The sequence below is a fragment of the Pseudophryne corroboree genome, unplaced genomic scaffold, assembly GCF_028390025.1.
Source record: "Pseudophryne corroboree isolate aPseCor3 unplaced genomic scaffold, aPseCor3.hap2 scaffold_783, whole genome shotgun sequence".
Taxonomy (NCBI): Eukaryota; Metazoa; Chordata; class Amphibia; order Anura; family Myobatrachidae; genus Pseudophryne; species Pseudophryne corroboree.
The window spans coordinates 61,641-74,719 of record NW_026970362.1 but is presented as its reverse complement, the minus strand read 5'-3'; the positions used below and the strand labels follow the sequence as shown (position 1 = coordinate 74,719).

The following is a 13,079-nucleotide window of genomic DNA, read 5'->3' as shown; positions in this document are numbered from 1 at the left end:
CCCCCTGCCCCAGGCTTCTACTGCTCTCCAACCTGCCGTCCCTCACTCCCCCTGCCCCAGGCTTCTACCGCTCTCCATCCTGCCGTCCCTCACTCCCCCTGCCCCAGGCTTCTACCGCTCTCCATCTTGCCTTCCCTCACTGCCCCAGGCTTCTACCGCTCTCCATCCTGCCTTCCCTCACTCCCCCTGCCCCTGGCTTCTTCCGCTCTCCATCCTGCCGTCCCTCACTCCCCCTGCCCCAGGCTTCTACCGCTCTCCATCCTGCCTTCCCTCACTCCCCCTGCCCCAGGCTTCTACCGCTCTCCATCCTGCCTTCCCTCACTCACCCTGCCCCAGGCTTCTACCGCTCTCCATCCTGCCTTCCCTCACTCCCCCTGCCCCAGGCTTCTACCGCTCTCCATCCTGCCTTCCCTCACTCCCCCTGCCCCAGGCTTCTACCGCTCTCCATCCTGCCTTCCCTCACTCCCCCTTCCCCGGCTCCTACCGCTCTCCATCCTGCCTTTCCTCACTCCCCCTGCCCCAGGCTTATACCGCTCTCCATCCTGCCGTCCCTCACTCCCCCTGCCCCAGGCTTCTACCGCTCTCCATCCTGCCTTCCCTCACTCCCCCTGCCCCAGGCTTCTACCGCTCTCCATCCTGCCTTCCCTCACTCACCCTGCCCCAGGCTTCTACCGCTCTCCATCTTGCCTTCCCTCACTGCCCCAGGCTTCTACCGCTCTCCATCCTGCCGTCCCTCACTCCCCCTGCCCCAGGCTTCTACCGCTCTCCATCTTGCCTTCCCTCACTGCCCCAGGCTTCTACCGCTCTCCATCCTGCCTTCCCTCACACCCCCTGCCCCGGCTCCTACCGCTCTCCATCCTGCCTTTCCTCACTCCCCCTGCCCCTGGCTTCTTCCGCTCTCCATCCTGCCGTCCCTCACTCCCCCTGCCCCAGGCTTCTACCGCTCTCCATCCTGCCTTCCCTCACTCCCCCTGCCCCAGGCTTCTACCGCTCTCCATCCTGCCTTCCCTCACTCACCCTTGCCCCAGGCTTCTACCGCTCTCCATCCTGCCTTCCCTCACTCCCCCTGCCCCAGGCTTCTACCGCTCTCCATCCTGCCGTCCCTCACTCCCCCTGCCCCAGGCTTCTACCGCTCTCCATCCTGCCTTCCCTCACTCCCCCTGCCCCAGGCTTCTACCGCTCTCCATCCTGCCTTCCCTCACTCCCCCTGCCCCAGGCTTCTACCGCTCTCCATCCTGCCTTCCCTCACTCACCCTGCCCCAGGCTTCTACCGCTCTCCATCCTGCCTTCCCTCACTCCCCCTGCCCCAGGCTTCTACCGCTCTCCATCCTGCCGTCCCTCACTCCCCCTGCCCCAGGCTTCTACCGCTCTCCATCCTGCCTTCCCTCACTCCCCCTGCCCCAGGCTTCTACCGCTCTCCATCCTGCCTTCCCTCACTCACCCTGCCCCAGGCTTCTACCGCTCTCCATCTTGCCTTCCCTCACTGCCCCAGGCTTCTACCGCTCTCCATCCTGCCTTCCCTCACACCCCCTGCCCCGGCTCCTACCGCTCTCCATCCTGCCTTTCCTCACTCCCCCTGCCCCTGGCTTCTTCCGCTCTCCATCCTGCCGTCCCTCACTCCCCCTGCCCCAGGCTTCTACCGCTCTCCATCCTGCCTTCCCTCACTCCCCCTGCCCCAGGCTTCTACCGCTCTCCATCCTGCCTTCCCTCACTCACCCTGCCCCAGGCTTCTAACGCTCTCCATCCTGCCTTCCCTCACTCCCCCTGCCCCAGGCTTCTACCGCTCTCCATCCTGCCTTCCCTCACTCACCCTGCCCCAGGCTTCTAACGCTCTCCATCCTGCCTTCCCTCACTCCCCCTGCCCCAGGCTTCTACCGCTCTCCATCCTGCCGTCCCTCACTCCCCCTGCCCCAGGCTTTTACCGCTCTCCATCCTGCCTTCCCTCACTCCCCCTGCCCCAGGCTTCTACCGCTCTCCATCCTGCCTTCCCTCACTCCCCCTGCCCCAGGCTTCTACCGCTCTCCATCCTGCCTTCCCTCACTCCCCCTGCCCCGGCTCCTACCGCTCTCCATCCTGCCTTTCCTCACTCCCCCTGCCCCAGGCTTCTACCGCTCTCCATCCTGCCGTCCCTCACTCCCCCTGCCCCAGGCTTCTACCGCTCTCCATCCTGCCTTCCCTCACTGCCCCAGGCTTCTACCGCTCTCCATCCTGCCTTCCCTCACTGCCCCTGGCTTCTACCACTCTCCATCCTGCCTTCCCTCACTCCCCCTGCCCCGGCTCCTACCGCTCTCCATCCTGCCTTCCCTCACTGCCCCTGCCCCGGCTCCTACCGCTCTCCATCCTGCCTTCCCTCACTGCCCCTGCCCCGGCTCCTACCGCTCTCCATCCTGCCTTTCCTCACTCCCCCTGCCCCAGGCTTCTACCGCTCTCCATCCTGCCTTCCCTCACTCCCCCTTCCCTCACTCCCCCTTCCCCGGCTCCTACCGCTCTCCATCCTGCCTTTCCTCACTCCCCCTGCCCCAGGCTTATACCGCTCTCCATCCTGCCGTCCCTCACTCCCCCTGCCCCAGGCTTCTACCGCTCTCCATCCTGCCTTCCCTCACTCACCCTGCCCCAGGCTTCTACCGCTCTCCATCTTGCCTTCCCTCACTGCCCCAGGCTTCTACCGCTCTCCATCCTGCCTTCCCTCACACCCCCTACCCCGGCTCCTACCGCTCTCCATCCTGCCTTTCCTCACTCCCCCTGCCCCATGCTTCTACCGCTCTCCATCCTGCCGTCCCTCACTCCCCCTGCCCCAGGCTTCTACCGCTCTCCATCCTGCCGTCCCTCACTCCCCCTGCCCCAGGCTTCTACCGCTCTCCATCTTGCCTTCCCTCACTGCCCCAGGCTTCTACCGCTCTCCATCCTGCCTTCCCTCACACCCCCTGCCCCGGCTCCTACCGCTCTCCATCCTGCCTTTCCTCACTCCCCCTGCCCCTGGCTTCTTCCGCTCTCCATCCTGCCGTCCCTCACTCCCCCTGCCCCAGGCTTCTACCGCTCTCCATCCTGCCTTCCCTCACTCCCCCTGCCCCAGGCTTCTACCGCTCTCCATCCTGCCTTCCCTCACTCACCCTGCCCCAGGCTTCTACCGCTCTCCATCCTGCCTTTCTTCACTCCCCCTGCCCCAGGCTCCTACCGCTCTCCATCCTGCCTTCCCTCACTGCACCTGCCCCAGGCTCCTTCCGCTCTCCATCCTGCCTTCCCTCACGCCACCTGCCCCAGGCTCCTACCGCTCTCTATCCTGCCTTCCCTCACTGCCCCAGGCTCCTACCGCTCTCCATCCTGCCTTCCCTCACTACCCCAGGCTCCTACCGCTCTCCATCCTGCCTTCCCTCACTCCCCTGCCCCGGTTCCTACTGCCCTCCATCCTGCCTTCCCTCACTCCACCTGCCCCGGGTCCTACCACCCTCCATCCTGCCTTCCCTCACTCCCCCTGCCTTGGGTCCTACCGCTCTCCATCCTGCCTTCTCTCACTCCCCCTTCCCCGGCTCCTACCGCTCTCCATCCTGCCTTCTTTCACTCCACCTGCCCCAGGCTCCTACCGCCCTCCATCCTGCCTTCCCTCACTGCCCCAGCCCCGGGTCCTACTGCTCTCCATCCTGCCTTCCCTGACTCCCCTTGCCCTGGGTCCTGCCGCTCTCTGTCCTGCCTTCCCTCACTCCACCTGCCCCAGGCTCCTACCGCTCTCCATCCTGCACGTCTGTATCTGACTCTTCTCCTGTCCTCCTAACCATATCCTCCTGCCTCTCCTCTGTCTCTGTATCTTACATCTGTATCTGACTCTTCTCCTGTCCTCCTAACCACATCCTCCTGCCTCTCCTCTGTCTCTGTATCTCACATCTGTATCTGACTCTTCTCCTGTCCTCCTAACCACATCCTCCTGCCTCTCCTCTGTCTCTGTATCTCACATCTGTATCTGACTCTTCTCCTGTCCTCCTAACCATATCCTCCTGCCTCTCCTCTGTCTCTGTATCTCACATCTGTATCTGACTCTTCTCCTGTCCTCCTAACCACATCCTCCTGCCTCTCCTCTGTCTCTGTATCTCACATCTGTATCTGACTCTTCTCCTGTCCTCCTAACCACATCCTCCTGCCTCTCCTCTGTCTCTGTATCTCACATCTGTATCTGACTCTTCTCCTGTCCTCCTAACCACATCCTCCTGCCTCTCCTCTGTCTCTGTATCTCACATCTGTATCTGACTCTTCTCCTGTCCTCCTAACCACATCCTCCTGCCTCTCCTCTGTCTCTGTATCTCACATCTGTATCTGACTCTTCTCCTGTCCTCCTAACCACATCCTCCTGCCTCTCCTCTGTCTCTGTATCTCACATCTGTATCTGACTCTTCTCCTGTCCTCCTAACCACATCCTCCTGCCTCTCCTCTGTCTCTGTATCTCACATCTGTATCTGACTCTTCTCCTGTCCTCCTAACCACATCCTCCTGCCTCTCCTCTGTCTCTGTATCTCACATCTGTATCTGACTCTTCTCCTGTCCTCCTAACCACATCCTCCTGCCTCTCCTCTGTCTCTGTATCTCACATCTGTATCTGACTCTTCTCCTGTCCTCCTAACCACATCCTCCTGCCTCTCCTCTGTCTCTGTATCTCACATCTGTATCTGACTCTTCTCCTGTCCTCCTAACCACATCCTCCTGCCTCTCCTCTGTCTCTGTATCTCACATCTGTATCTGACTCTTCTCCTGTCCTCCTAACCACATCCTCCTGCCTCTCCTCTGTCTTTGTATCTCACATCTGTATCTGACTCTTCTCCTGTCCTCCTAACCACATCCTCCTGCCTCTCCTCTGTCTCTGTATCTCACATCTGTATGTGACTCTTCTCCTGTCCTCCTAACCACATCCTCCTGCCTCTCCTCTGTCTCTGTATCTCACATCTGTATCTGACTCTTCTCCTGTCCTCCTAACCACATCCTCCTGCCTCTCCTCTGTCTCTGTATCTCACATCTGTATCTGACTCTTCTCCTGTCCTCCTAACCACATCCTCCTGCCTCTCCTCTGTCTCTGTATCTCACATCTGTATCTGACTCTTCTCCTGTCCTCCTAACCACATCCTCCTGCCTCTCCTCTGTCTCTGTATCTCACATCTGTATCTGACTCTTCTCCTGTCCTCCTAACCACATCCTCCTGCCCCTCCTCTGTCTCTGTGTCTCACATCTGTATCTGACTCTTCTACTGTCCTCCTAACCACATCCTCCTGCCTCTCCCCTGTCTCTGTATCTCACATCTGTATCTGACTCTTCTCCTGTCCTCCTAACCATATCCTCCTGCCTCTCCTCTGTCTCTGTATCTCACATCTGTATCGGACTCTTCTCCTGTCCTCCTAACCACATCCTCCTGCCTCTCCTCTGTCTCTGTATCTCACATCTGTATCTGACTCTTCTCCTGTCCTCCTAACCACATCCTCCTGCCTCTCCTCTGTCTCTGTATCTCACATCTATATCTGACTCTTCTCCTGTCCTCCTAACCACATCCTCCTGCCTCTCCTCTGTCTCTGTATCTCACATCTGTATCTGACTCTTCTCCTGTCCTCCTAACCACATCCTCCTGCCTCTCCTCTGTCTCTGTATCTCACATCTGTATCTGACTCTTCTCCTGTCCTCCTAACCACATCCTCCTGCCCCTCCTCTGTCTCTGTATCTCACTTTTCTCCTGTCCTCCTAACCACATCCTCCTGCCTCTCCCCTGTCTCTGTATCTCACATCTGTATCTGACTCTTCTCCTGTCGTCCTAACCACATCCTCCTGCCTCTCCTCTGTCTCTGTCTCTGTATCTCACATCTGTATCTGACTCTTCTCCTGTCCTCCTAACCACATCCTCCTGCCTCTCCTCTGTCTCTGTATCTCACATCTGTATCTGACTCTTCTCCTGTCCTCCTAACCACATCCTCCTGCCTCTCCTCTGTCTTTGTATCTCACGTCTGTATCTGCCTCTTCCCCTGTCCTCCTAACCACATCCTCCTGCCACTCCTCTGTCTCTGTATCTCACGTCTGTATCTGACTCTTCTCCTGTCCTCCTAACCATATCCTCCTGCCTCGCCTCTGTCTCTGTATCTCACGTCTGTATCTGACTCTTCTCCTGTCCTCCTAACCACATCCTCCTGCCTCTCCTCTGTCTCTGTATCTCACATCTGTATCTGACTCTTCTACTGTCCTCCTAACCGCATCCTCCTGCCTCTCCTCTGTCTCTGTATCTCACATTTGTATCTGACTCTTCTACTGTCCTCCTAACCGCATCCTCCTGCCTCTCCTCTGTCTCTGTATCTCACATTTGTATCTGACTATTCTACTGTCCTCCTAACCGCATCCTCCTGCCTCTCCTCTGTCTCTGTATCTCACATCTGTATCTGACTCTTCTCCTGTCCTCCTAACCATATCCTCCTGCCTCTCCTCTGTCTCTGTATCTCACATCTGTATCTGACTCTTCTCCTGTCCTCCTAACCACATCCTCCTGCCTCTCCTCAGTCTCTGTATCTCACATCTGTATCTGACTCTTCTCCTGTCCTCCTAACCATATCCTCCTGCCTCTGTCTCTGTATCTCACATCTGTATCTGACTCTTCTCCTGTCCTCCTAACCACATCCTCCTGCCACTCCCCTGTCTCTGTATCTCACATCTGTATCTGACTTTTCTCCTGTCCTCCTAACCACATCCTCCTGCCTCTCCTCTGTCTCTGTATCGCACGTCTGCAGAATGTGTCGCTTCTCTGTGTGCTGTGAGGGTATTTTTCCCCGACAACTGTTTCAGATATTTTGTTCATTATTTTCTTTACCATAAATACAGAAGATTTTGGATAGTTTAATGTGGGAGTGTTATTTCTCCACCATAGATCCATACGTCAAGGTGAATGTCTATTATGGTCGGAAGCGGATTGCAAAGAAGAAGACTCATGTGAAAAAGTGCACTCTGAGCCCCGTCTTCAATGAGTCCTTCATCTACGACATACCTACAGACCTGCTGCCCGACATCAGCATTGAGTTCCTTGTCATCGACTTTGATCGCACCACCAAGAACCAGGTGGTGGGCCGTCTCATCCTAGGTGCACACAGCGTCACCGCCAACGGCATTGAACATTGGCGAGAGGTCTGTGATAACCCCAGGAAGCTGATAGCCAAGTGGCACAGCCTGACCGAGTACTAGCGGCTGCGGCTTATCAGTATGGGCAGTTTAGCAGGGTGACGGGTAACGCAGGTGATAGCGGTGGCATAAGGGTGTGCTGGAACCAGAATGGCATCTTTGTGTAATCCTGTTTACCCCTCCAGTGACTGAGGCACATTTGTGTAGCGTTCTCACTGGGGAGTAAACCTCGTTGTAGTGGTAGATCAGATCTTTTCTTTCCTAGGCATTAGGTTCTTGCGATGTTTTGCAGGACACTGTAACATTTACTAACGAACCCCACCAGAGAATACCGCTCTAATTCTGTGTATTCATATACAAACTATAATCTTTTGTTTGCATGCCTCAGGCAGATGCTGTTTGTCTCTCTGGAAGCCCTGTGCATGTAAGTCCACATCCCCAGTCTCTGGTGGTGGAGGTCCATCACAGCAGGACCATCCTGGTCTAGTGTGTGGCGATCCCTGGAACGTGTCCAGCAGGGTAATAGAACTATGTCTGACTGTGTGTTGTCATACGATGGGAGATGATCGTACGCCGGGCACTTCCGCTCTTGCGGTCGGGAATGTAAGCTCTTGGGCTCTGTGTCAAACATATATAATTACAAGTTCTTCTGGTTTCTTTCTGCTCCTCTGAGATCGCCTTCATAGTCCTATTCTGACCCTTCCCCATTGATACCCAGCCCAGTGGTTTTATGAGGCTTCTGCCCGCACCTCTGTCTCTGTGTAACACCCGTTTATGTTGTGTTGTGAGATTATATCTGGGGTCAGGTGGTAAGTCCCTCACCTCCGCTGCCACCAGGGTGACCTGAGGCCTGGATAGAGTTGGGTCTCTGGAGGTAGAGTGTCACACAGGTATGGGCTTTCTCATCCCTACACTGTCACAAGTCGCCCTATCACCGTGCCAGCCTGAAGGGGAGCCTCTAGCTATGGATAATTAGCAGAAACCACAGATGTCTGATCCCTACATACAAGAGCCATACCTGAAACGCGTTGTAATTCCCTCATTGTCTCGTCTCTCCGTATGTACTCCTGAAACAGGGCCATCCCAGCCGTGTCACATGACTGATCTTATAGAGGAGAGTGCTGTAGTAAATATCCTCTCCACACACACTTAGCAATCAGACACGTGAGCCCTATGCATTGTGATCAGAACCCACGCGTTTCGCTTCTCACTCAAAGGTGTTTTTTGTTTCTTTTTCTGGGACACACTTGCTGCCCTGGAAATGCCGGGAGCCTGTGTTTAGTGCCATGTGATAGTTGCACATTTACTTGTAGTCTAGTGGATCCACCCACAGCTCTGCCGCTCTGTGCCTCGATCATATAACGCGTTTCTACACCTGAAGCAGTGTTGTGATTGGCTGATCAGTCTGTCCATACATACCCATGAAGCAGGCCCAGCCCAGTTGTGTCGCACATGAGAGTGATCCGTGATCGGTTGTGTAGTAGTCATTGAGTATTTGAGGATCACTCTGGTAGGAGGTGGCTGTACTTGTACCCTGACACTGGCCATGAGAGGAGATCATGGGATCATCCCCGATCCACACATGACATCACTGCGCACTTTCCTCCGCAGTCTCTGTACCTGCATATGGCTGTCTCCCTGTAACCTGAGCGCTCTATCTCTGCGGTCTCTCTCTCTCTCTACTCTCAGCTCATGTCACTCTGCACTCATGTCCTCTCTCTTGTCTCCTGAAGTGTCAGTGTGCACTTACCCAAGAATGTCTCTCTTCTCGTCTCTATTATTCATCTCTGACCCCCTGTGGTATGGAGATATGCTCTTCTATCTCTGTACCCTTGTATAGAGCTCCATGCCCCCCATACCCTGGTCTAGAGCTCCATCCCCCCCTATACCCTGGTCTAGAGCCCCATATCCTGGTCTTGAGCTCCATCCCCCCCATATCCTGGTCTAGAGCTCCATCCCCCCATAACCTGGTCTAGAGCTCCATACCCTGGTCTAGAGCTCCATCCCTGCCCCATACCCTGGTCTAAAACTCCACCCCCCCCCCCCCCCATACCCTGGTCTAGAGCTCCATACCCTGGTCTAGTGCTCCATCACCCCCGTACCCTGGTCTAGCGCTCCCCCCCCATACCCTGGTCTAGAGCTCCACCCCACCCCATACCCTGGTCTAGAACTTCACCCCCCCCCCCCCATACCCTGCTCTAGAGCTACATCCCTCCACCATACCCTGGTCTAGAACTTCACCCCCCCCCCCCCCCCCCCCCCCATACCCTGGTCTAGAGCTCCATACCCTTGTCTAGTGCTCCATCACCCCCATACCCTTGTCTAGCGCTCCCCCCCCATACCCTGGTCTAGAGCTCCACCCCGCCCCATACCCTGGTCTAGAGCTCCACCCCGCCCCATACCCTGGTCTAGAGCTCCACCCCGCCCCATACCCTGGTCTAGAGCTCCACCCCGACCCATACCCTGGTCTAGAGCTCCACCCCGACCCATACCCTGGTCTAGAGCTCCACTCCGCCCCATACCCTGGGCTAGAGCTCCATCTCCCCCATACCCTGGGCTAGAGCTCCATCTCCCCCATACCCTGGTCTAGAGCTCCATCCCCCCATATCCTGGTCTAGAGCTCCATCCCCCCATAACCTGGTCTAGAGCTCCATACCCTGGTCTAGAGCTCCATCCCTCCCCCATACCCTGGTCTAAAACTCCACCCCCTCCCCCCCCCATACCCTGGTCTAGAGCTCCATACCCTGGTCTAGTGCTCCATCACCCCCGTACCCTGGTCTAGCGCTCCATCACCCCCGTACCCTGGTCTAGCGCTCCCCCGCCCCCCATACCCTGGTCTAGAGCTCCACCCCGCCCCATACCCTGGTCTAGAGCTCCACCCCGCCCCATACCCTGGTCTAGAACTTCACCCCCCCCCCATACCCTGGTCTAGAGCTACATCCCTCCCCCATACCCTGGTCTAGAGCTCCATAACCCCCGTACCCTGGTCTAGAGCTCCATTCCCCCCCCACACACACACACACCCTGGTCTAAAGCTCCATCCCCGCCATATCCTGGTATAAGGCTCTGCAACACACACCCATACCCTGGTATAAGGCTCTGCAACCCCCCCCCCCCCCCCCATATCCTGGTATGAGGCTCCCATATCCTGGTACAAGATTCTCAACCCCCGCCCATACCCTGGTATAAAGCTCTGCAAACTCCCCCCAATATATCCTGGTGTAGGGCTCCGCCACCCCCCCATACTCTAGTATATGGCTCTGACACCCCTCCCCCCAAACCCTGGTATAAGGCTCAGATCCCCCTGTACCCTGGTAGAAGGATCCATTCTGCCCGTGCCCTGGTATAATGCTGCATTCCACCTGTACCCTGCTATATGGCTCATTTACCAGTGTACCATGGTGTAAGGGAGAAATCTCCCCTTCCCCTGTTCCCTGGTATAAGTCTCAGACACTGCTATACCCTGGTATAAGGCTCAGACACCGCTATACCTTGGTATAAGGCTCAGACACCGCTATACCCAGGTATAAGGCTCAGACACCGCTATACCCTGGTATAAGGCTCAGACACCGCTATACCCTGGTATAAGGCTCGCTCAGACACCGCTATACCCTGGTATAAGTCGCAGACACTGCTATACCCTGGTATAAGTCTCAGACCACCACTATACCGTGGTATAAGGCTCAGACCCCCCCCCCCCCCCCTTTCCATGGTATAAGGCTCAGATCTCCCCTGTACTATAGCATAAGGCTCCGACTCCACTATACCCTGGTATAAGGCCCAGATCCCCCCATACCCTGGTATAAGGCTCAGACCCTCCCGTACCCTGGTATAAGGCTCAGACCCCCCAGTACCCTGGTATAAGGCTCAGACCCCCCAGTACCCTGGTATAAGGCCCAGATCCCCCCGTACCCTGGTATAAGGCTCAGACCCCACAATACCCTGGTATAAGGCCCAGACCCCCCAGTACCCTGGTATAAGGCCCAGACCCCCCAGTACCCTGGTGTAAGGCCCAGACCCCCCAGTACCCTGGTATAAGGCCCAGACCCCCCAGTACCCTGGTATAAGGCCCAGACCCCCCAGTACCCTGGTATAAGGCCCAGACCCCCCAGTACCCTGGTATAAGGCCCAGACCCCACTATACCCTGGTATAAGGCCCAGACCCCACTATACCCTGGTATAAGGCTCAGACCCCCCTGTACCCTAGTATAAGGCTTAGACCCCATAATACCTTGGTATAAGGCTCAGACCCCACTGTACCCTGGTATAAGGCTCAGACCCCACTGTACCCTGGTATAAGTCCCAGACCCCACTATACCCTGGTATAAGGCTCAGACCCCCCTGTACCCTAGTATAAGGCTTAGACCCCATAATACCTTGGTATAAGGCTCAGACACCACTATACCCTGGTATAAGGCCCAGACCCCACTATACCCTGGTATAAGGCTCAGACCCCCCTGTACCCTAGTATAAGGCTTAGACCCCATAATACCTTGGTATAAGGCTCAGACCCCACTGTACCCTGGTATAAGGCTCAGACCCCACTATACCCTGGTATAAGGCTCAGACCCCACTATACCCTGGCATGAGGCCCAGACCCCACTATACCCTGGTATAAGGCCCAGACCCCACTATACCCTGGCATGAGGCCCAGATCACCTCTACAGTTCCCTGGTATAAGGCTCGGACCTTCCCCTATACTCTTGCATAAGGCTCATAGATCTGCTGGATGTGCGGCGTTATGGCAGGACAATAGGGATGTCACTGACATGTGATCTGATACAGTTCCCCCCGGCCTCCTCTCTCCTTGTCCATTGTGAAGCCATGAATGATTCCAGTCTGGGGCGTAATGCGGAGGAGACCGTCCTCCAGTGCTTGGTGTAAGCTAGTATCCCATGTGAGGTTTCTCTCTTCTCCCCATGTGAGGTCTGGTGATCGTGTAGCTGACCTTGCGCTGTCCGTTCCCCTCACCTTGTGTCCTCACTAGTGATATACACGGTGTGTGCTCCTGCATACAGCTCTGCGCTTACTTAATACTCTGTAACGCTATCTTCTATCTTGGATTTGTTAACACACAAATAAAGATTGATTCACTTAAATGATGTGTGATGTGATTTGTCCTGGAGCTGCTGTCTTTAGCGCAGAGTGAGTAGCACTCAGTGCCACACAGGCGTCATGCACTTGGATAGTACAGAATATAGGAGGGTGACATATGGTGGAGTTAGATAATAAGAAATGACCTGATGACAAGTGAGCGTTATATTGGGAGCATTATAAAGGGGGAGGGGGGGGGGAGTGGGCAGAGTACTGAGCATTATACAGCAGGCTTCCTGCCCTGTCTGCTGACATGTAAGTGCTGGGATAATAGCAGGATGGCGGAGTACTGAGCGTTATACAGCAGGCTTCCTGTCCTGTCTGCTGACATGTAAGTGCTGGGATAATAGCAGGATGGCGGAGTACTGAGCATTATACAGCAGGCTTCCTGTCCTGGCTGCTGACATGTAAGTGCTGGGATAATAGCAAGATGGTGGAGTACTGAGCATTATGCAGCAGGCTTCCTGTCCTGTCTGCTGACATGTAAGTGCTGGGATAATAGCAGGATGGTGGAGTACTGAGCATTATGCAGCAGGCTTCCTGTCCTGGCTGCTGACATGTAAGTGCTGGGATAACAGCAGGATGGCGGGGTACTGAGCATTATACAGCAGGCTTCCTGTCCTGGCTGCTGACATGTAAGTGCTGGGATAACAGCAGGATGGCGGGGTACTGAGCATTATACAGCAGGCTTCCTGTCCTGGCTGCTGACATGTAAGTGCTGGGATAACAGCAGGATGGCGGGGTACTGAGCATTATACAGCAGGCTTCCTGTCCTGGCTGCTGACATGTAAGTGCTGGGATAATAGCAGGATGGCGGGGTACTGAGCATTATGCAGCAGGCTTCCTGTCCTGGCTGC

General features: G+C 56.0%; 1 protein-coding gene across 3 annotated transcripts in view; it reads left to right on the top strand.

The window, feature by feature from the left end:
* SYT11 (synaptotagmin 11) overlaps positions 1–12,227 on the top strand; it is a 100,805-nt gene extending 88,578 nt beyond the window's left edge. For all 3 annotated transcript variants that reach the window (XM_063954892.1, XM_063954891.1, XM_063954890.1), the window contains exon 4: positions 6,881–12,227. In XM_063954892.1, the coding sequence (XP_063810962.1) occupies positions 6,881–7,191 (311 nt within the window). In that variant the 3' untranslated portion in view covers positions 7,192–12,227. The remainder of the gene's footprint in view (positions 1–6,880) is intronic.
* Positions 12,228–13,079: the final 852 nt, after the last annotated feature.